The sequence below is a fragment of the Cuculus canorus genome, chromosome 10 (genome assembly GCF_017976375.1).
Source record: "Cuculus canorus isolate bCucCan1 chromosome 10, bCucCan1.pri, whole genome shotgun sequence".
Lineage (NCBI taxonomy): Eukaryota > Metazoa > Chordata > Aves > Cuculiformes > Cuculidae > Cuculus > Cuculus canorus.
In genome coordinates this window covers 20,538,626-20,561,243 of record NC_071410.1, presented here as the reverse complement: position 1 = coordinate 20,561,243, position 22,618 = coordinate 20,538,626, and the positions used below count along the sequence as shown (strand labels likewise).

Below are 22,618 nucleotides of genomic sequence, written 5' to 3'. Positions count from 1 at the left end.
CCCAGCTCTCTTGGTATTTCTAGGAGCTGGGTTGGAGAGTTGGGAGTCCCTGGTGTCTGGAAAGGGTTGCTGAACTGCCTGGGCCAGCCAGGTGGGGACAAAGGAGTGACTGGACAGGTCCTGCTTGTTTGAGCCAGCTTTTTTTGGAGGGCACCTTTACTCAGCTTCCCACTCCCAGCTCAGAGCGAGCCCTCAGTGATCCCTGTGCCCAGCCCACAGTGAGCCCTCTGCAACCCCTGTGCCCAGCCCAGAGCAAGCCCTCCTAGGTGCAACCTGTGCCCAGTCCAGAACAAGCCCTCAGTGAGCCCTGTGCCCAGCTCAGAGTGAGCCCTCAGTGAGCCCTGTGCCCAGCCCAGAGTGAGCCCTCGGTTAGCCCTGTGCCGAGCTCAGGGTGAGCCCTCGGTGAGCCCTGTGCCCAGCTCAGAGTGAGCCCTCGGTGAGCCCTGTGCGCAGCTCAGGGTGAGCCCTCGGTGAGCCCTGTGCCCAGCTCAGAGTGAGCCCTCGGTGAGCCCTGTGCCCAGCTCAGAGTGAGCCCTCGGTTAGCCCTGTGCCCAGCTCAGAGTGAGCCCTCGGTGAGCCCTGTGCGCAGCTCAGAGTGAGCCCTCGGTGAGCCCTGTGCCCAGCTCAGAGTGAGCCCTCGGTGAGCCCTGTGCGCAGCTCAGAGTGAGCCCTCGGTGAGCCCTGTGCCCAGCTCAGAGTGAGCCCTCGGTTAGCCCTGTGCCCAGCTCAGAGTGAGCCCTTGGAAAGCCCTGTGCCCAGCTCAGGGTGAGCCCTCAGTGAGCCCTGTGCCCAGCTCAGAGCGAGCCCTCGGTGAGCCCTGTACCCAGCCCAGAGCGAGCTCTCATTGAGCTCTACTTCCCCCAATGCCCCCTGCAGATGTGCGGGGTTTTCTGCCTTCCTTAGCTAATTTATGGTATTGAGGTCCCGCAGAGACACCCCCGCCTTCACCATCAGTGGGAAAATGGGGCTGGCGTGTGGGGGGCTCCGCAGGCACGAGCTCCCTGCCTGGGCAGGACGTGGGGCAAGGGCTCCGCATGGCTCGGGGCTGGCTCCCCACAGCACGGGGCTCGCTCCCCTCTGCTCCCCCACTGCCCACGGCTGCTTCCCTGCTGCTCAGGGCTGGCTCCCCATGGTTGAAGCTGCCAGTCTGCTGCCCAGGGCTGGCTCCCCGCTGCTCAGGGCTCACTCTCCTATGGTTGGAGCTGGCTCCCCGATGCCCACAGCTGGCTCCCCATGGCTGGAGCCGGCTCCCTGCTGCTCGGAGCTGACTCCCCATGATTGGAGCTGGCTCCCTGCTGCTTGGAGCCACCTCCTCACTTTCCCAGGGCTGGCTCCCCATGGCTGGAGCTGGGTCCCTACAGCTGGTGGTTGCTCCCTGCTGCCCAGGGCTGGATTCTCCACTGCCCAGGACTGCCTCCCTGCATCTTGCAGGATGGGCCCGGGATTGGATGAGGGGTACTGGTGTGGGTCAGCACCTGCTCCGCACACCAGAGGACCACGGATGGCCTTAGTGCCAGCCCCATCCCTTGCCTTTCCCACCTGCCAGGCCAGACCTCAGCTGGAGGTGACCTCTCCCTGTGTCCTCCAAGTGACCCTAAGGGGCTGGGTGGGTGGGTGGATGGGTGGGTGGACTGGGTGAACTGTGTATGGAGGTGGACAGGGTAATCTGGGGGGGTGGGGGCGATGGACTGGGTGGACTGGGTGAGTGGGTGTACGGGGTAATCTGGGTGGGTGGACTGGGTACGTTGGGTGAACAGGGTGGTGGGAGGACTGGGTAACCTGGGTGGATGGGGCAGCCTGGGTGGGTGAACTGGGTGGGTAGACGGGGTAGTCAGGGTGGGTGAACTGGGTAACCTAGGTGGACTAGCTAACCTGGGTGAACTGGGTGGGCTGGGTAGCCTGGGTGGGTGTACGGGGCAGCCTGGGTGGACCGGGTGGGTGGGAGGACGGGGCAGCCTGGGTGAGTGGGTGAACTGGATGGCTGGATGGGGTAATCTGGGTGGGTGGACTGGGCAGCCTGGATGCAAGGGGCAGCCCGGGAGGGTGGAAGGGGCAGCCTGGGTAGACTGGGTGGGAGGACTGGGTAAACTGGATGGCTGGATGGGGTAATCTGGGTGGGTGGACTGGGCAGCCTGGCTGGAAGGGGAGGGGGCGGCGGGCCCTGCCGGGGCGCGGGGGCATCGCGGGGCGCGGGTCGGCGCGGAGCCTCCCCCGTACCTGTTGCTGCGCGCATCCTGCCCCGGCGCTGGCCGCGCGGTGCCTTGCGCTGCGCGTTGCCCATCCTGCGCCGCCCCGGTCACGGCGCCGCCGCCGCCCCCGCGCCGCTCCCCGCCCGCCCCATGCCTGCCCCGCGCCCGCCGGGGACGAGGACGACGAGCAGGAGGAGGAGGAGGAGGAGCCGCGCCGGGCCGAGCCGCGCCGCATCGCCCCGCGCCGCAGCCCCGCCGCCCCCGCCGAGGAACCGAGCGAGGAGAGGGGAGGGGCGGCCCCGGGGCGGGGGAGGTGATGGGGGGGAGGGGGGGATGGGGGTACCGGGGATGGGGCGTACTGGGATTGGAGGGGTGTGGGAGGGGATGGGGGGGGGGACACTGGGGTTGGGGGGGCAGGAGATGATGGAGATGGGGGTCCAGGGGGTGATGGGGATGGGGGTGATAGGGGGTACTGGGATTGGAGGGGTGTGGGAGGTGATGGGGATGGGGGGTACTGGGATTGGGGGGATGTAGGAGTGATGGGGTTGGGGGGCACTGGGGTTGGGGGGGCAGGAGATGATGGAGATGGGGGTCCAGGGGGTGATGGGGATGGGGGTGATGGGGGGTACTGGGATTGGGGGGATGTAGGAGGTGATGGGGATGGGGGGAGATGGGGGGCAGGAGATGATGGGAATGGGGGCGATGGGGGGCACTGGGATTGGAGGGGTGTGGGAGGGGATGGGGATGGGGGGATGGGGGGCAGGAGATGATGGGGATGGGGGTGATTGGGGGTACTGGGATTGGAGGGTTGTGGGAGATGATGGGGATGGGGGGCACTGGGATTGGAGGGGTGTGGGAGGGGATGGGGATGGGGGATGGGGGTACTGGGATTGGGGGGGTGTAGGAGGTGATGGGGATGGGGGGATGGGGGGATGGGGGTGCAGGAGTGATGGGGATGGGGGTGTTGGGGGGCACTGAGATTGGAGGGGTGTGGGAGATGATGGGGATGGGGGTCCAGGGGGTAATGGGGATGGGGGTGATGGGGGGTACTGGGATTGGGGAGGTGCAGGGGGTGATGGGCATGGGGGGAGATGGGGGGGCAGGGGGTCATGGGGATGGAGGTGATGGGGGTGATGTAGGAGGTGATGGGGATGGGGAGGAATGGGATGGCGGAGGGGATGGGGGTGATGCGGAGTGCTGGGGTTGGGGGGGCGCAGGGGGTGGTGGGAATGGGGGTGATGGGTGCAGTGATTGGGGGGTGTGTGCAGGGGTGATGGGGATGGGGGTAATGGGGAGTACTGGGATTGAAGAGGTGCAGGGGGTGATGAGAGGTACTGGAATTGGGTGGGAGGTGTAGGGGGCGATGGGGATGGGAGTGGGTGGGGGGTCCTGGGGGTGATGGGACTGGAGTTAGTTGAGGTGTACTGGGATTGGGGGGGCAGGAAGTAATGTGTTTGGAGGTGATGGGGGGTACTGGGATCGGGTGGGGGGTGCAGGAGATAGTTCGGATTGGGGGGCAGGGGGTGATGGAGATGGGAGTGATCGGGGGTACTGGGATGGGGGGGTGTAGGGGGTGTTGGGGATGAGGGGGGATGGCGGTGCAGGAGGTGATGGGGATGGAAGTGGATGGGGATAGGGGTGGGTGCAGGGGGTGATGGGGATGGGGGTGCAGGGGGGTACTGGGGGCGTTGGGGGGCTTAGGGTGCGTGGGGGGTTGTGAGTGTGTTCCTGGGGCTGGGAGTGGATGAGGGATGCTGGGGGGTCCTGGAGTTGAGTGGAGGGCCCTGGGGGTGATGGGGCTGGGGTTGGATGCGAGGTACTGGGATTGAGGGGGTGCAGGAGGTGATGGGTCGGGGGATAGGGAGGGATGGGATTGGATGGGGCATGCAGGGGGTGATGGGGGATACTGGGTGAGGGGTGTAGGAGGTGATGGGGTTGGGGGTGGGTGGAAGGTCCTAGGGGTGATGGGACTAGGGTTGGGTAAGTGGAAGGTGATGGGCTGGAGGTGGGGTCCTGGGGGTGGGTGGGAGGCCCTGGGGGTGATGTGGCTGGGGGTGAGTGGAGGGCGCTGGGGCTAGGTGGAGGGTGCAGCGGGTGATGGCACTGGAGGAGGGGGGCACTGGGGTGATGTGGATAGGGGTTGGTAGTGGGTACAGGGTGTGCAGGGGGTGGTGGGGCTGGGAATGTGTGGGGCTACTGGGATTGGGTAGGGGGTGCAGGGAGTGATGGGGCTGGGAAAGGATGAGAGGTGCATGGGGTGATGGGGCTGGGAATGGTTGAAGGGTGCAGGGGACAACAGGGCTGGGAGAAGCTGGGGGATGCAGGGGGAGACGGGGATGGGAGTGGGTTGGGTGTGCAGGGTGTGATGGGGCTGGGAATGGATGAGGGTCCTGGGACTGGGTGGGGGTGCAGGGCATGATTGGACTGGAGGTGATTGGGAGATACTGGGGGTGGGTGGGGGTCCTGGGGCTGGGAATGGGTGTGGGGCGCTCGGCGTCCTGGAGTTGGGGAGGGGGGGCAGGGGTGGGGGGGATGCAGGAGTGGGGGGGATGCAGGGGTGGGGGCCACTGGGGTGATGGGGCTGGGTGTTGGGTGGGAGGTGCAAGGGGCTATGGGGCTGGGAATGGATGGGGGTCCTGGGGAGTCCTGGAGTTGGGTGGGGGACCCTGGGGAGTGGAGTAGGGGTGCAGGGGGTGATGGGGGACCCGGGACTGGCCCCGTGGTGTCAGAGGCTGAGTAGGGGCTGGCTGGAGGCAGGAGGGCTGGGAGCCTGAAACTCTGAGAGCAACTCTATCTCTGCACAGCTGGGAGACAGGAAAGCATGAGGTGAGAGCTCTTGGAGCCGGCCCCTGCTGGGGAAAGCCTGGATGAGAGCCATAGGACATTGCAAGGTCCGGGCCTGTGGGTGATGTGGTCTCTGGCAGGAGAAAGTGGGGGATCTCTGGCTGGCAGCACCTCCAAGGGCCCCATCCCTGGAGCTGAGCATCTGGGCAGAGGTGCGCTCGGGGACCCCTGCCAGAGGGCTGCACACCTGGATTGCCCTTGGACTCTTTCTTCCCCTGTGCAAACCTCACCATAAACCTCTGATGGGGAAAAAAACCTCCTAGGTGAGGGGAAACTTGGTCAGCATGGCCTGGCCTCCAGCCCGCCGGGAGCCAGTGGTGTCCCAGGCCAGAGCATCCCTAACGCCAGGGCTCAGCAGCTGCGCAGTGACAGAAAGGACCAGAAAGGGCTGGGAGGTTGTTATGGAAACAGCCACAAATTGGATCAGTACTTGGCGCAAGGAGCAGTTTGTGTGACTGATGTGGGAGCAGGTGGGTATGACAGCCCGCAGCAGGGTGGGGGACCCACGCTGGCATCCCCGTCCCCATGCTGTGCCCCCATCCCCATGCTGGCATCCCCGTCCCCACGCTGTGCCCCCATCCCCATGCTGGCATCCCTGTCCCCATGCTGGCATCCCTGTCCCCACACTGTGCCCCCATCCCCATGCTGGCATCCCTGTCCCCATGCTGGCATCCCTGTCCCCACGCTGTGCCCCCATCCCCATGCTGGCATCCCTGTCCCCACGCTGTGCCCCTGTCCTCATGCTGTGCCCCCATTTCCATGCTGTGTCGCCATTCCCATGCTGGCACCCCCATCCCCACACTGGCACTCCTGTCCCCATGCTGGCACCTCTGTCTCCAGGGTGTGCCCCTGTCCTCTTGCTGGCACCTCCATCCCCATGCTGTCAACCCTGTCCCCACATTGGTACTCCTTTCCCCACGCTGGCACCCTTGGCCCTGCATTGTCACCCATCCCCACACTGTCAGCCCTGTCCCCACGCTGGCATCCCCATCCCCATGCTGGCACCTTCATCCCCACACTGGCACTCCTGTCCCCATGGTGGCATCCCTGTCCCCATGCTGGCACCTTCATCCCCACACTGGCACTCCTGTCCCCATGGTGGCATCCCCATCCCCATGCTGGCACCTTCATCCCCACACTGGCACTCCTGTCCCCATGGTGGCATCCCTGTCCCCATGCTGGCACCTTTGTCCCCACACTGGCGCTCCCGTCCCCATGCTGGCACCCTTGGTCCTGCACTGTCACCCATCCCCACGCTGGCACCCTTGGCCCTGCACTGTCACCCGTCCCCACGCTGTGCCCCTGTCCCCACGCTGTGCCCCCGTGCTGTGGCAGGGTTGCGGCAGCGCTGCGGCTCACGGGGAAAGCGATGGGGCCGTGGCAGGAGCTGTGGGTGGCACAGCCGTGCTCCCCCCTGCCCTGGCCCCTGCGTACTCTCTTGGGGAGATGAAGGACTGAGCCGAGCCTGGGATGGGCTGCAGAAATGCCATTAAGAAAATATTTTCTCCCATTCCCCCAAGCCCCGAGCCAGGCCAAGGCACGTGGTGTCGTGCCACCTCTGCCAACCCACCCATTAGGGGGTGTGTGGCTCCACAGCCCAGCTGCTTCTCCTCACCGTGTCGCGGGGAGCTGAGCAAGCTTTTCACCGCTCTGAGCTACTCGTCATCTTTTGCAGCGAAGCCCTCGCCCCTGCGTCCTCCTCCGAGCCCCGTGGGTGTGTTAGCTTCGCCCCCGCTCTCCCAACTGCACGCTTCTCGCAGCCCACGCCAGCTCCCTGCGTTCTGCCGAGCAGTTCCCGCACGATCCTTCCCACTCGCAGCGCAGGGCTGCCCCCCAACAGGGCCCGTGAAGGGGCAAGCGGGAGAGTGCCTCCAGCGTGCCCCAGCCGTCCGCTGTGGCCGTGGAAGAGCAAACCCCATGCGGGCTGCTCCGTCCAGCCCTGAGCGCCAGGGCAGCTCAGCTATCCGTTTCCAAAGCAGCCCCTCTGCTGGCAGGGAAAGCAGCCTCTCCGAAGAAGCCATAAACACTCGCTAAGTGGATGAGCTGATGATTTTCTGGCCAAGAGACCATGTTAAAACGCAATAACCAGCAAAGCAGATGAGCTCATTGGAGAACAACGGCTCGGGGCTGTGCCAAGCCCGGGAGAGCAGGAACAGGGCAGCCCCTCTGCTCGCCCCATCCTGCCCTCCTGCACTGCCCAGCTGCCCTGCGAGGCCCTGGCAGGCAATCTGCCTGCAGCCACTGCAAACCTGGGCTGAAACTGCCATGCCACCTCGTGTCCCCTCCGGGTTCAGCATTCCTGGGATTCCTCCAGTGCTGCAACAGATTTCCTTGCTCCGTGTCCCAGGAGCTGCCCCCTGGGCTCGCCCATCCTCCCTGCCCTGGGACAGGACATCGCCAGCACTGCTCTCCCTACTCCAGGTGCGCCCAGGGCTGGAGGAGCTGGTGGTCTTGCTCTCTCCAAGCATTTGTGTCCCTGGCAGCCATTGGAGCCAGACACGGGGTGGGCGTATGGCTCCAACCCCAGGTGCCTGAGCCCCAGAGCTTGGCATCCCGGTGCCCAGCTATGGCTGCGACACAGCCAGGCTCTTCTCCCGGCTCCAGATCACTGCTCTGGGCCCTCCCAGCTGCTCACGGGAGGGAAAATACATAGCGGCTCAGCACCAGGGGCCTCCGACAGCCACCGCGTCACCAGCAGTGGACAAGCTGCCCACAGAGAGGGTTGGGCCCAGGGGACACAAGGACTCTAGTCCTGATCACCGCAACAACCTGCACTGGCAGCGCCAGCCACCCAGAGCTTCCTCTGGCTTAGAAAAACTGAACACATCTCGAAACTCAAGAGAGGCAACACAGTCCTGGACTGCCACCGTGTGCCATGGTGCTGTCAATCGTTTGTGTCATTTATGAGCCCATCAGCGGAGACACTGGGGTGCAAGGTGTGGCACTGGCATCTCCCCCCACCCCACTCACTGAATCCCGCAGCACCTCTGCCCACTGGGCACCTTCCATGGGGTCCCTGGAGGTACTCACTGTCCCAGTGCAAACCTGTGGCGAGGAAGAGGAGGACACATCCAGTCCTAGGGCTGGGCAAGGTGCTGCCCGGGGAGCAGAGGGTACTGCACCCCCCCCAGGGCTCTGCCTGCTGTCACCCTCGGTGTGTCCTTGCGTGACAGGCGATGGGGACCCCAGCCGGCCCCATTTCGCCATCCCCATCGCTCAGCATGTGTGAGTAGGAGCCAGAGGGAGCCAAGCAGGAGGCTCTGCCCATCCTGGCCATGCGGGGAAGCCCCAGCACCCACCTTTGGAGACAGCCGCCTGTCCCGTGCCAGGCACCCGCCGTGCTCCCGCTCCTTGTCCTGCAGAGCTGCCAGCTCCCTCCCCGAGCGGGACAGGGAGTCCAGCGGGCGGGGAGGAGGATAAAACTTCTACGTACCCAGCTCTGCCTCCTCCTCTTCCTCTCCTTGTAGGGACTGCGGCCACGGGGGACAAAGGCTGCCCCGTGTCCCACCGCCTGCTCTGAGCACCCATGGTCACGCACGGGGTGAGCTGGCGGCCACCCCAGTCCGGAGCGGGGTATCGTCTGATCCGTCAACTCTGCCGCTCACTTGCTCGCTAATGCTAACTCGATCCAGGTTTGCTGGGAGAAAAGCTGGATGGAAACGCTTCTCCCACCCCAGGCCAGTCCCTTCTTAAAGATATAGCTACGCGTCCCTGCTGCAGATGCTGGAGCAGCTGCCACCCAGCTGGCATCGCTCTGGCAGGTCCTGGGAGCCGTAACGAGGGATGTAATCCATGGGAACACTGGAGAGGAGATGCCACCCCAGCGCCCACGCTGTCAGGCCGTGCCAGCTCATGTGTCTGTGGGCAGTGCCAGCCACCGCTTTCCTGTAGCTAACAGGGAGCTGGGTGGAAGGGCTTTGCTCCTGCCTGGAGTCAATCGAGCAGTCCCCCTTGCCTGTCTGTGGGGAGGGGACGGCCCCACAGCCCTCCCCACACCCGCAGCAACAGCATTGGGCTCAGGGGCACTCGGGGAGAGGCTTTAGCAGACCCTCACCAAAACACGAGTGGCACAAGGCTGATGGGCACCATGCTCAGCCGGGCACAACCCACCAAGCTGCTTTGTGCTGCTGGCTCTATCAGGGGCTTCCCTTAACCACAGAGCTTCCCTGTGGCTACAGAACTCCTAGGGCAGTCGGTTGAGGTGTAGGATAAGCAAGTTTTCCTGTTACCCTGCCCTCACCTCTGGCTATGCCTGCCCTACAGTGAGCAGAGACCTAGGGCCAGCAGGCAGCTTTTACCTGCACAACCCCCTCAGATTTTTGTCTGACTTTTTCCCGCCAGCCCCCTTGCACCGGGAGCCCTTGGGCTTTCCATGGAATGGTGAAACAAGCCATTCCCTCGTGCACAGTATAGGCATCCACAGCCTGTCCTGGCCAAACCAGGAAAAGAGGGTTTGCAAAGCCCCAGGGCTGCACAGCCTTGCGGAACCAGCATGGGCTGCAGCACGGAAGGCACTGGGGCTGGCAAAGGTTTGGAAAGGCTGTGTATGCTTACGATGTCTGCTGTGTCCCAGAACCTGCCTGGCTGCTTGTGAGACAGTGGAGGGTGAGGATGCCGGGCGGGAAGCCTGGTGCAGCCAAAATGTGTTGCATGCATGGGTGAACTGCTCAGGTGCAGGCGAAGCTGCACAGAGCACGAGCAGATGTGCACCCACAAACTGCTCACGCGTGGGTCATGTGTGCGGTACGAGCTGGGTCAGCCACCTCCAGACCAGGCGGTGCAGGCAGGTCTGGAAGATTTTAAGGAACAAACACAACTCCTTCCCACTACCGCGCATGCTTTCCTGTGGCCAAACATAATTTCTAACCATGGACTTTGGGGGCAGAGCCTGCCAAGCAACTCCCGATATGAATACACACTGGAAGCCCTCTTCCCTCTTTGAGCTGCTTCAGAGGGGCTCAGAGACCCTCCCTCTGCTCCAGCTCACTCGGGTACCCACCAGGGCATTCTGCCACATCCAGCCTCTACCAAACCTGGCCTGCTGTCAGGTTTCTCTCCTAGTCTGAGTTGCAATGGGAAGAACTGAAGCATCTCTGCCTTCCAGCAACCCTTTGCAAAGTCATCGGTCCCAGGGCTCGCTAGGGAGCAGCCTGGAGAAGCCCAAAGCGGGCCCCACAGCCCTGAGGCTGCCTGAACCCCACAGCCTTTGGGGAGGGCAGGAAGGGAGCTGCTCCCACCCAGGCAGCTCCTTGCAGGTGGCCCCAGCAGCCCACGCGCTGCGTGACAGCCAGGACCACCCGGGATGCTGCCGGCTGCCGGCCACAGCCGCGGGAAGGGGGAACGCACCTGGGGGGCTGGATGGAGTGGGAGAACCTCTCTGTGCACCAGGCAAGGGTGCACCCACAAGCTGGGTCTGCAAAGAGAGATCTGCCCCTGCCTGGTGCGGCTGCATGAGAGCCCCCGGGGTTGGCATCTGCCCAGCACGGAGATGCCAGCGTCTGCTGGGAGGACTGGGAGAGAGCCCTGGTGCTCAGCACTGCAGGCAGGGAAGGAGCCTGGGCAGCTCCTGCCCCACCGATAGCTGGAGGCGGCCACGGGTACAAGCAAGCTGCAAGGGATGGCAAAGGGGTTTGCAAACACATAGGGTCTGTCGCAGGGCTGACCCCATAGCAGCAACGACCCCACAAGTTCAAGTCAAGACAACCCACGAACATCTTTCCAGGCACTGCCTTCCCCTCTTGGTGCCCCACAGGCAGGGAGATGGTAACTTTGCTTGCTGTGAGCTACATGAACACTCTTCCTTGAGGATTTCGGAGATCGTGAGAGCCATGGATGGGCTGAGGATACTCTGAGAGCAGCTGGCATGGAGTGCTGGTCACACAGAGTCCCAACACCCATTGCATGCCCAGGAGCCCCTCGCCTCTGCAACAGGCACACGGGTGCACGCTCAGACACATTAAGCACACGTGTGAGGATGGTGTTTGCCCCGTGCCAGGGATATGGGGTGCCCTGCTGTGGCCAGGGGGACACTGAGGCAGGATTCAAGCTCACGCTGGGGTTGTGCTGCTCAGTGTGGAACATGGCTGGTTAATCAAGGTGCCGAGAAGAGAGGAAAATTGCCGCTAACATCCATTCCCTGCCCAGTTGGGATAATTAGCTCGCTCCCCACATCTGCTGTGATTAGATTAACTCGAGGTGCTAATAACCCGCTCCCCAATGCCTACCACGCTCAGCCTCCCTCCCCCACCTACAGCGCCACTAAGGTTCCCGGAGCTGCAACTGGCTGTCAGCCACCACCCCGTGCCAGCCTGGTGTCTGCACCGGGGGACGGGGCTCCAGGGGACAGGGTCAGTCACCCTGGGGTGCCGGTGGGTACTCACCCAGAGCCACGTATACGCTGCTGCCGGCTCCCAGAGCGCCAGGCTGCTCCCCTGCCAGTGGCATCGTGGTGCCTGCTGCGGGAGGCTGTCCTCACTGCCAGGCACGAGTGCAGGAGGCGGGTGGTGGAGCCCGCTGGTGAGAGCCCGCTGGTGAGAAGAAGAGCCGATTCTCCCCACCAGCACACTCAGCCTCTTCAGTGCTGTGCCAGCTCTCCCTCAATCCAGGCTTTGTGCTGTCAAGGAAGTGTCCCCGTGCGCACGCATCGGCAAGTGTGCTGCTCAGCCCCGGTGCCAGTGGGGCAGCCGTGGGTGCTGGATATGGTCAGCGGGCATGGTGCTGGGCACCAGGTACCTGGGCAGCATGGACCACGGTGAGGGCTGGGTACGAGTCCCCAAAGGACTGATGGGTTCCTGAACAGCCAGGGGAGGTCCCTGGCGGGTCCCATTGTCCCCCTCATGCCCATCAAGAGTGAAGCTGTGGGTGCCCAGCGTGCACAGGGTTGGCATGTAAGAGCCCTTGGTGGTATTTGGGCAGTGCTGCACAGTGCCAGGCACAGCCACAGCCCCCACGGGTGGCAGCGAGGCCACAGGAGATCCTTCAAGGAGGTGCGTGGGGCACCTCACTAGTCAGGGTGTCAGGGTGGGAGTGCCCTGCCTGGAGGTACAAGTTATTGGCAGCTGGGATGAGGACAGAACAGCACCCTTTGCCCTCTGCCTCAGTGTCCTGCAAGGGACAGGGCAGCTTCAGCTGGGCAGAGGGGACAGCAAGGGCTGGGTGAGCGACATGGGGACATGAGGACTCTGGCTCTGGGGTGCTGTGGGGTTTGGAGGCAGGATGTGTTGCTGGCAGCTTGCATCAGCATCCCCTGCCCATGCTGTGGATGTCCCTGTGAGGTGCCGCAGTGCTGCCAGGAGGGTGCTCTGCTTGCTTTGCCAGCTCACCGTGCTCTAGCCCCAGTGCCCCAGCAGCCCAGCGCTGGCAGCACTCCTGAAATCCGTGCTCACTGGGAGCCACAGCCTGGACCTGGGACTCAGGGCAGGGCCCTGGGGTGCTCTGAATATCCCAGCATGTGGCCCTCTGCCCCACACGGGGTTGTGGTGGGCACTCTGCACACTGGCTCCATGTATTTCACCCCTGGGGGCAGGGGTAGGAGCTCTGGCCATGGCAGCTGGAAGCCTTCCAGTCATAGAATGATAAAATAGTTTGGGTTGGAAGAGGCCTTAAAGCCTATCCAGTCCCAACCCCTCGGCCATGGGCAGGGACACCTCCCGCTGGATCAAGTTGCTCAAAGCCCCATCCAACCCAGTCCCAGTTGGTAGTAGGGAGCCTGGCCCTGGGGTGAGGAGCTTCTGCCTTTCAGTTATTACGGCCTCAAGATGACCGTTCCTGCACCCAGGAGCTGCAATACACGCTGTGTGGAGATGCTCCAGCAGCTTTGTGCAGCGTCTGGCACCTGCCAACTAGGAAAGTCTTCCAAATGTGCTGGGGGAATGAGCTGAGAATCTGCAGCAGGGTGGGTGCTTGTGGCATCACCCCTGGGTCCAGCACATGGCACCACCAAGAAGCACCCTCTCGAGGTGGGACAGAGCCCTCCAGCTTGGCCCATAGTGTCACCTGCTCTCCAGAGCTCAGCCCCACCAACTATTGGTCTTTACAAAGCAACCGGCTGAAGGAGAGAGTGGGAGGCCCTTCTGTGAGTCAGGATGTTCCTTTGGGTGCTATCAGAAACTCAGACAGCAAAATGATCCCCCTGCTGCTCCTCGCTGCTCAGACAACCCAGACACATGCCATGGGGAGCAATCCTGCCTGCATGCTCACACTTCTTCCTCCTCTGAACACCAAGATGTTCCGCAGCTGGAAAACTGGTTGCCAAAGTGAGCTCCAACTCTTGCTTCCACATGGAGGTGAATGCATCCTTCAAACTGCTTTCAGATGACATAAGCTTCTTTGGAGACACATAGTTGAAGCTCATCCATGTTCCTGTGCACCATGACCGCTGCCATATTCACAGCCGACGTGATGTTATAAGAGGAACTGTTCTAGTACAGGAACACTGCTACTAAAGGAGTTGCTGTTCTAAGCTCCCGCTTCAGGGGCTGAGCCAGGCAGGAGGAAACAGGGACACCAGGGACTGCACATCCACAGGCAGGGTGTAATGGGAGCGGATTGCGATCACGGAGGGAGGCAAAGCCCAGCTAGGGCTGCTTTGTCATGGAATCGTTTGGTTGGAAAAGACCTTTGAGATCGAGTCCAGCTGTCCCCATCCACTACTGAACCATCCCCGAGCACCTCATCAACGCGTCTTTTAAACCCCTCCAAAGATGACGACTCCCTGACTGCCCTGGGCAGCTGTTCAGGTGCCTCAGAATCCTTTCAGAGAACAAGTTTTTCCTAATATCCAATCTAAACCTCCCCTGGCACAACTTGAGGCCGCTTTGTCTCCACCTATTGCTTGTTACTTGGGAGAAGAGACCAACGCTCACTTTGCTCCAACCTCCTTTCCGGGAGCTGCAGAGAGCGATGAGGTCTCCCCTCAGCCTCCTCTTCTCCACACTAAACAGTCCCAGGGCCCTCAGCCGCTCCAACTTCTGTTCTCCAGACCCTTCCCCATCCCCATTCCCTTTTCCTGACCCGCTCCAGCCCCTCAATGTCTTTCTTGCACTGAGGGACCAAAAACTGAACCCAGGATTCGAGGTGTGGCCTCACCAGCACTGAGTCCAGGGGGACGATCCCTTCCCTGCTCCTGCTGGCCACCCCATGGCTGATCCAAGCCAGGATGCTGGTGGCCTTCTTGGCTACCTGGGCCACTGCTGGCTCGTGTTCAGCCGCTGCTGGCCAGCACCCCCAGGTCCTTTTCTGCCAGGCACCTTCAGTTACATGGGGGAGCTGCTGAAAGGCAGTGATGGTGTCTCCTTTGAACCATCCTGCCGTTTGCAGCACACGTTTGGAGAGCAGCTGTCAGCCCACGGCTGAGGATGGCTACCAGACAAAGTGGGTCTGGGTGGGACATGTGTGTTATTCATTGATCCACCTTTTCACCAAGCTGATCCCGAAGACAGATCCTGTCAAGAGGGAGGGTGCGGCTCTCTGCTCCCCTTTTCTGGCAGCTGAAGCCATCCATCCCAGCTTTGGTCAGGTTCCCATCTCCCGCCCACGCCAAGGCAGCCTTTAGGGGAGCTGTGCTCTCCCGTCCAATGCTGAAATCATCGCTGGTTTAGAAAAAAGCAAGCAGAGAAAACGTCTTGGAGGTCTGGAAGGGTTTTGGGAGCTGCTCTGCTCAGCAGAGGAGGCTGTGGTAGGTTGTGGCCAGGCTGAGCAGTGCTGGGCTCCCAAGGCGGGGGGCGGGGATCTCCTCAAACTGCTTCGGCACTGCTGTGGGGGCAAGCAGCCTTCACCCAGTGCTTGCCATAGCCATGGAATCATAGAATGGTTTGGGTTGGAAGGGACCTCAAAGCCCATCCAGTTCCAACCCTCTGTCATGGGCAGGGACACCTCCCACTGGATCAGGGAGCTCCAAGCCCCATCCAGCCTGGCCTGGAACCCCTCCAGGGATGGGGCAGCCACCACTGCTCTGGGCAACCTGGGCCAGGGCCTCCCCACCCTCACAGCAAAACATTTCTCTGTAAGATGTCATCTCAGTTTCCCATCTTTTAGCTCAAAACCTTCCCCCGTCGTCCTCTCGTTGCACTCCCTGGTCAAGAGCCCCTCTCCAGCTTTCCTGGAGCCCCTTTCAGGACTGGAAGCTGCTCCAAGGTCTGTCCTGATGTCTGAGGAGATGCACAGCTGCCCTGGGATGAGCGCGCCTTCCTGGCAGTGGTGCTGGCTGCAGTGGGTCAGGGCTGCAGGGGAGGCGAGCAGCGGCTGCTGGCAGGCAGAGGGCAAAGATGCATCTCACTCTGAACCAACTCTTCTCGTCCCCTAGCTTTGAAGTCTTTCCTTTGCTGTGGCTGATGAGAGCCCTGAGCTGCTCCCAGGATCTTCACTCTAACTTGAAGGACACTGACGCCATGGAGGGTGGCTTTGGAAGCAGGGCTCAGCTAGCCAGTCCCTAGGACTGAGCCATGGGTCTCCAGCAGGTCCACAGGGGTGCATCCCTGGGGCTGTGGTCACGGCTGCAAGAGGTGGCTGCAGCCCCTGTCCCTGTCCCTGCCTGGGGCTGAGGGACAGCTCAGCCACTCCAGCCTGGCAGGGCACTCCAACAAGTCAGCAAGGGTTTTTTTCTTTCCCTCCTTTATTCCTTTTTTTTTTTCTTTCACTTTTTTTTTTTTTTTCTTTTAAACCAGTGACAGGATAAGGGAAGAAATGTCTGTGCCAGCCCTTACCCACTCACTGAGGTGAGAGTCAGAGCACGCGGGGGGCAGCAGCCGCAGGGCTCGTTGACGGCTCTGCCTGTCTCTATGGCTTGTTTCAAGATGAAGGCTGGGAGGTCAGAGGATGGCGAACGCTGCATATTTCGGCAAGAGCAGTAAACAGCTCCTCCTGCCAGCACAGCCCAGAGTTTCTTCCAGAGAATCATCCCCACAGCTCTTCAGAGACAACAGTTTAAACAGCTCTCGGCGCCGGGGCCCCATCCTTTTCCTTGCTGAGATCTATTTCTAGAGCTGCTGGGTCCTGAGGGGAGAGGGCTGAGCCGGGAGTACTGGCCCAGCTCACCCAGCTGGTGCCTATGGAGCTACATCCCAGCTGGGGATCGGCACTGGAGCTGCCAGAGCGCCGGGGGCTTCCTTGGCCTGTGAAGTGCAAGTGCTAACAGGAGAGCTGTGCCCAGTGCCACCCCTCCAAGACGTGGCTGTGCCAAGGGGGAGTGGGATGAGGAGCCTGCTCTGCCCTCGGCTGCAGACGGACTCCCGTGCCCAGCCCTGGCGTACTCCTCTCCCTGCAGAGCCGCTGCTCCCAGGGATCAGACGTGCACCCTCCCTGCTCTCAAGCAACTGTGGATGAAGAAGAGCAGAGGAATCAGAGAGCCCTTGGCTGCTGATGAAGTACTCCTCCAGATCTTTGTGGTGCACTTCCTTCATGTGGCAGCAGCTCTGCTACACCAGCACCTCCCCGCTCCTGATGAAGAAGACAAGGAAGACAAGGCAGCTCCCAGTGCCTCCACAGCCGGGGACCTGATCTCCCCAGCCATGGGACTTCTCTTGCCAGCAAGGATACCATAGCTTTTGGATCCCTTTAATCTACCTGGGAGAAACCAAAGCCAGACAAAGGCTTCTGACTCAGTTGAGGATGCCCAGACCTGGGAAGTGACGTGGCACAAGAACCGGCCTTCGGAAGGGCAAATCACCATGTGCCAGCCTGAGCTGGAGTGAGTTTGGCTGCCGAGCTCTGCCTCTCCATAGGCAACACGGCTGTGCTCTCTTGTGGAGCGCTCCCACTTGCTGCAAGAGCCCTGAGAATCATAGAACTCTTAAGGTTGGAAAAGACCTCTCAGCTCACCCAGTCCAACCATCAGCCCAACCTCACTGTGCCTGCTAAACCATGTCCTGAAGTACCACATCTACAAGGCTTTTGAACCTCTCCAGGGATGAAGACGCCACCACTGCCCCAGACAGCCTCTGGCAGTGCTTCATCACTCTTTTGGTAAAGAATTTTTTTCTGATATCCAATCTAAACCTCCCCTGGTGCAACACAGAAGTCTGATCCCCACCATATGGTGTCAGCAAGGAGCCAGTGGATGGGATTAACCCAGCCCAGCAGAGATGTAAACTGGCACCATGCTGGGCTGATTCTGTCTCCAGCCCTACCTGGAAGGGATGGCACCCACTCACTCCCAGTACTGATCCATCACTATTCTTACAAGCTGGTCAGGGTGGCTGCAACACATCACCTGCACCCCATTGGCCCTGGGAAGGCTATACCAGGGTATGTTTGGTCCTGGCTGATTTCTCCTTGCACCTCCAATATGGGGTTTTACTCCAGTTTAAGAGGAGAAAAGTGATTTTGGCCACTGGACTGTCTTCAAGAACATGAGCCAGCAGTGGCCCAGGTGGCCAAGAAGGCCAACAGCATCCTGGCTTGGATCAGCCATGGGGTGGCCAGCAGGAGCAGGGAAGGGATCATCCCCCTGAACTCTGCACTGGTGAGGCTGCACCTTGAATCCTGAGTTCAGTTTTGGGCTCCTCAGTGCAAGAAAGACATTGAGGGGCTGGAGCACATCCGGAGAAGGGAACGGAGCTGGGAAAGGGTCTGGAGCCCAGGGACTGGAGTGGCTGAAGGTCGTGGGGCTCTTTAGCCTGGAGAAAAGAAGGCTGAGGGGAGACTTCATCGCTTTCTGCAGCTCCTGGAAAAAGAGGTTGGAGTGAAGTGGGTGCTGGGCTCTTCTCCTGAGTAACAAGTGATAGGATGAGAAGAAATGACCTCAGGTTGTGCCAGGGAAGGGTTAGGTTGGATATTAGGAACGTCACTGAAAGGGCTCTCAGTCACTGGAATGGCTGTCCAGGGAAGTGGACAAGTACAGTTGGACTCGATGATCTCGAAGGTCTTTTCTAACCAAATGATTCTATGATTCTAAGAAATGGAAATAAGGACAAAAAAAAAAAAAAAACCAAACCCAAACCCTGAGAGGGTGTTGTTAAGCATTTGCTTCTCACTCAGGGGACTCTGCACGGTGCCACAGCTCGGTGCAAAGTGCTCTCGTGCAGCCTCGGGCTGTCTCTGCTCTCCCCTCCGTGCCGGGTGCCGGGGCCATGCAAGGAGCTCCCTTCTTGCAGAGACATGAACCATTCCCCAGGGACAGGCTGATCCTGGAGCTCTTAGAAAAACAAACAACAACCAAAACAACAAACGGAATTTTGTTCTTCCCTTAAGTAAAGACTTCAGTAAAGCCAGAGGCTCCCGCATCCGTCTGGCTGCAGGAACCACGTTGGTAGATGGATAAGGAGCAGGTGGAGCGGGTGGGTTGTGCTCCCCTTGGGGTGTGGGGAGAAATGCACCGCCCCCAAATCTGTGTGGTGATGGAGCAGGGATGAAGGGGAGGTGTGGGGGCACAGCTCCACTCACTTCACACCACCCCAGCTATTCCCACAAAAAAAAAAAAAAAAAGGCATTTTTAATGGATTGAGAGCATCCCTGAGGAGAAGGACTTGGGGTGCTGATGGGTGAGAAGCTCAACATGAGCCAGCAATGTGTGCTCCCAGCCCAGAAACCAACTGTGTCCTGGGCTGCAGCCAAAGCATTGGGATCAGCAGGGAGGGAGGGGATTGTGCCCCTCTACTCGGCTCTGGTGAGACTCCACCTGGAGCCCTGTGTCCAGTTCTGGAGTCCTCAGCACAGGAAGGGCATGGAGCTGTTGGAGAGAGTTCGGAGGAGGCCATGGAGATGACCCAAATGCTGGAGCCCCTCCCGTAAAAGGACAGGCTGAGAGAGTTGGGGTTGTTCAGCCTGGAGAAGAGAAGGCTGTGGGGAGACCTTAGAGCAGCTTCCAGTGCTGAAAGGGCCTCCAGAAAGGCTGTGAAGAGGGTCTTGATCAATGAGTGCAGGGAGAGGATGAGAGGAATGATTTTCAGCTGCAAGAGGGGAGATTGAGATGAGATCTTAGGGAGAAATGTTTTGCTGTGAGGGTGGGGAGGCCCTGGCCCAGCTTGCCCAGAGCAGTGGTGGCTGCCCCATCTCTGGAGGGGTTCAAGGCCAGGTTGGATGGGGCTTGGAGCAACCTGATCCAGTGGGAGGTGTCCTTGACCATGGCAGGGGAAGGAACTGGATGGGCTTTGAGGTCCCTTCCAACCCAACTCATTCTATTTTTTTCTCACCATGCACCTCTGACTTCGCAGCTCAGGAGCCCTACCTGCATATCTGCATACATGCGTATTCATAGGGGTCCAATGAGGAGCTGCAGCACTATTTTCCCCCCACGTTATGCACACTGTTTGCAGCTGGCTGTGATGTTGCTCCACAAGGGACTCCAGGTACATGGCACTGACACAGCTGAAAACACGAGTCGGGGACTACCAACCCAGCTCCCTGCAGCAGTGGCTGCCTTCCCGCCCTCGCTGTGCCTCAGCCATCCCTGCCATCTCCCACACACCTCCCGCAGCCACCACGGCGTCACACAAGGCTTCTGCGGCCACCAAGAGCATTGCCAACCTGCCAGCCAGACGCGGGCAGTAAGGGACCATCTGCTCACCATCGCGGCCAGCTCTTCCTCCCAGAGGCACTGGTCCAGCACGTATGGTGATAACGCTGCAGGGTTTGGCATTGGTGCTGCCTGTGGGTCAGCTTGGGGGACTATGTCACCTCCTTGTTCCCTCATTTCTCTACTGGCTGACGCACGGGACTGCGGGAGCCTCTTCTTACCTCAGTAACTGATTTGGTCCGTCAGTGTTTGCAAGACCAGTGCATCTCCCAGGCAAAGGCTGAGTGCTCCTCTTGCTCCCTGCATCCGGGAAGCACGCTGCGAGGGTCTGGCAGTCATTTCCCACGGTTCCACACAGACAGAACAGCAAAACAGCCCTTGCAAAGGGGTTTGCAGTATGCACAAGAGGCACACGTTTCACAAAGGTCCTGAGAAATGCGCTGCGCTTCTGGGGAAAATGTGCACCAACAAAACTTCCCCGCCCCGTCCCACAAAGCCTTTTAAAATAAACTTTCATAAACAATTCCAAAACGAGCTTATTTTAAGCTTCTCTGAAATGGGTTGCCCGCTTCTGACCCAGCGCAGAAGCCCGTGCCAAACTTGAAATGAGAAATGAAAGCAGTCCAGGCAAAACCAAACTCCGCTTGCTGCCAGGAGAGGGGATGGGCAGACAGGACACCCGGCTACAATTTTCCCCGCCACATAAAACCCGAGTGAAAGCTGCTCCACGCTAATCTGCAGCTACACGCTGGCTGAAAGCACAGTGAGGGGCCAGATACCTCAGTCCCCTGCCCTGGGAAGTGGGTGAAGCATCCGAGGTAAGGAACAGATCTCGCAGCCCTGTGTCCCTGCTTTCCCAAAGAGCCTGGAAAGAAACGGCTGCTGGCAATTGGGGACACAGCGTGAAACGCGTGCTTGGCCAGCAGCCTGGAAAATGCCCACTGTGTGAGGGAAAATCAAGGCCAGGCAGAGGGACAGGCTGCTGCTGAGCTGTCCCAGCCTCACCCCAATGCCACAGGTCGGTGTGCTTCCCCTGCCTGCCCTGGCTACCGGCGAAGAAAGGGCTTGGTGGTCCCATCACCACTCCTCGGTTGCACAGTTCCTCAGCTCTGCTGATGGAGCAGCAGGGACTTTGATGGCAGGAGCACCTGGAGAAGCGCACCCAGCGGGACCACGATGGGGAATGGTGGCGGAGATGTCCCTGCACTGGGGAGGGGAGACAGGATCCCTCTTGGAGTGGGGTGCAGCCTTGACAGGAGTACCATGCGACCCCCTGCATTGGGGAAGGGAGATGGAATGGGGTGGGGTGCAGCACTTAGAGGGGTACTCTGCATCCCCCGTTGTATTGAGGAGGGGAGACAGGATCTCTCTTGGAGAGGGATGCAGCCCTGGCAGGGGGACCTCAGGCTGCACATCCCATTGGGGAGGGGAGACAGGATAGGGAGAGGTGCAGCCCCGACAGGAATACCGCACATCCCCCTGCACCGGGGAGCAGAGACCGGACGGAATGGAGTGCAGCTCTGACTGGGGTACTGTGCATCCCCCCTTGTAGTGAGGAGGGGAGACAGTTTCCCTCTCAGAGCAGGGTGCAGCCCTGACAGGGATACAGTGCATCTCTTTACATTGGAGAGGGGAGCCGGGATCCCGCTTGGAGTGGGATGCGGCCCTGACAGGGGTCCGCCGTGGCTGTGGAGACCCCCTGCACTGGGGAGGGGAGCCGGGATTCCTCTCGGAGCGGGGTGGGACGGCGTCCCTTACCTGGCTGTGCCCGCAGCAGCAGCGCCTGCAGGCGGGCGGTGCGGCGGTGCAGCCGCCCGGCGCGGTGCCCCAGGGCCAGGACGTGCCCCTCGATGTCTCCCAGGAGGGCGAGCGAGTGCCCGCAGAGCTCGGCGAGCTGCCGGAGCAGCGTCAGAGCCGCCAGGCTGCAAACGTCCCGCAGCTCGGACAGCGGCACTGCCGGCCGGCACCGCCGGGCCACCACGCTGCGCTTGTAGAAGGGCATCGCCCGGCTCCCCGCGAGCCCCCCGGCCCGGCTCAGCCCGCTTCGGGTCTGTTCTGCTCCGCTCGGCTCGGCTCGGCCCGGCTCAGCCCGGTTCGGGTTGGCTATTCTCCACTCGGTTCTGCTCTGCTCCACTCGGCTCGGCTCGGCTCAGCCCAGTTGAGGTCGGTTCTGCTCCGTTTAGCCTGGCTCGGCTCGGCTTAGCGCAGTTCGGGTTGGCTATTCTCCACTCGGCTCAGCCCAGTTCGGGTCAGTTCTGCTCCGCTCGGCTAGTCTCGGCTCAGTTCAGGTCGGTTCTGCTCCACTCGGCTCAGCTCAGTTCTGGTCGTTCTGCTCCGCTCGGCTCGGCTCAGCCCAGTTCGGGTCGGTTCTGCTCCGCTCGGTTCGGGTGGTGCCGGTTCCTCTCGGTTCGGCTCGCCTGCCCCCGGCCAGCCCCGAGGCTGCGAGGGCTCTGGGCCGGCCGGTGGGAGGAGGAGGAGGAGGAGGAGGAGGAAGAAGGGGAGGGAGGGGCGGCTCCGCTCGGGGATGCGCGGGGTCCGGAGCAGCCGGGAGGGAGAAGCGGGACCCGGCGCGCTCCGGGCTGGGGGCACGGCCACCCCCGGGACCAGTTCTGCCCTCCTGGTACCAACACGGAGGGCACAGGCACATCCAGTGCCAGCTTTTCCCTCCCGGTACCGGCTCCGAAGGGCACCGCTGGTGCCGGTACTTCCCTCCTTGTGACACTCGGGCATCATCAGCTGGCAGGGGTGCAGCCCTTCCCATGGATCCCTGGCTTCCCTGGGATCTTGATGGGGTCTCTGGGGTTGCTGCTCTCCAGGAGGAGGACAGGAGCCCAAGAGATGAAGCAGGGAAAGCACATTCATCTTGCATTTTTCCGGCATTCCTCTCACTGGGGCATTCCTGGCCCCCAGCAGCTGCTCTCCTCTGCCCATTCCCCCTCTTCCCAGTGCACACTAAAGCAAATATTTGTGCTGGCCGAGGAGCAAAAATTGCCGTTTGAAACCATCTGCAACCTGCCATCCCTTTGGGGTGGTCCTGGGATGCTGCTGAGATATCCTGGCTGCTGGCTGCTCCAGGCAGCCTGGATTCGGTGAGGCTTGGGCAGGGTGAAGTCCCTGAGCAGAGATGTGGGGC

At 61.3% G+C, this 22,618-nt stretch overlaps 2 protein-coding genes across 13 annotated transcripts in view; one reads left to right on the top strand and one right to left on the bottom strand.

The window, feature by feature from the left end:
• NHSL2 (NHS like 2) overlaps nt 1-21,807 on the bottom strand; it is a 41,919-nt gene extending 20,112 nt beyond the window's left edge. For 2 of the 6 annotated variants that reach the window (XM_054075364.1, XM_054075365.1), the window contains exon 1: nt 21,244-21,807. In XM_054075364.1, the coding sequence (XP_053931339.1) occupies nt 21,244-21,487 (244 nt within the window). In that variant the 5' untranslated portion in view covers nt 21,488-21,807. Of the gene's footprint in view, nt 1-2,217; nt 2,348-8,466; nt 10,290-11,413; nt 12,289-19,706; nt 21,195-21,243 lie in introns of those variants that run through there. The other 4 variants (XM_054075370.1, XM_054075367.1, XM_054075371.1 and 1 more) reach the window with 4 other exon arrangements.
• Nucleotides 2,340-8,326, top strand: LOC128853120 (uncharacterized). Of its 7 annotated transcripts, none has more exons than XR_008451390.1 (4): nt 2,404-2,502; nt 4,994-5,015; nt 5,297-5,503; nt 6,709-8,306. XR_008451390.1 is itself a non-coding variant. In XM_054075372.1 (3 exons), exons 1-3 carry the CDS (start codon nt 2,340-2,342, stop codon nt 6,974-6,976), a joined length of 453 nt encoding a protein of 150 aa, XP_053931347.1. In that variant the 3' UTR covers nt 6,977-8,312. The 7 variants fall into 7 exon arrangements, 1 of the variants encoding a protein (XP_053931347.1); XR_008451391.1 differs by having other exon boundaries at nt 2,488-2,502; nt 5,114-5,503; nt 6,709-8,309; XR_008451388.1 differs by having other exon boundaries at nt 2,488-2,502; nt 4,947-5,015.
• Nucleotides 21,808-22,618: the final 811 nt, after the last annotated feature.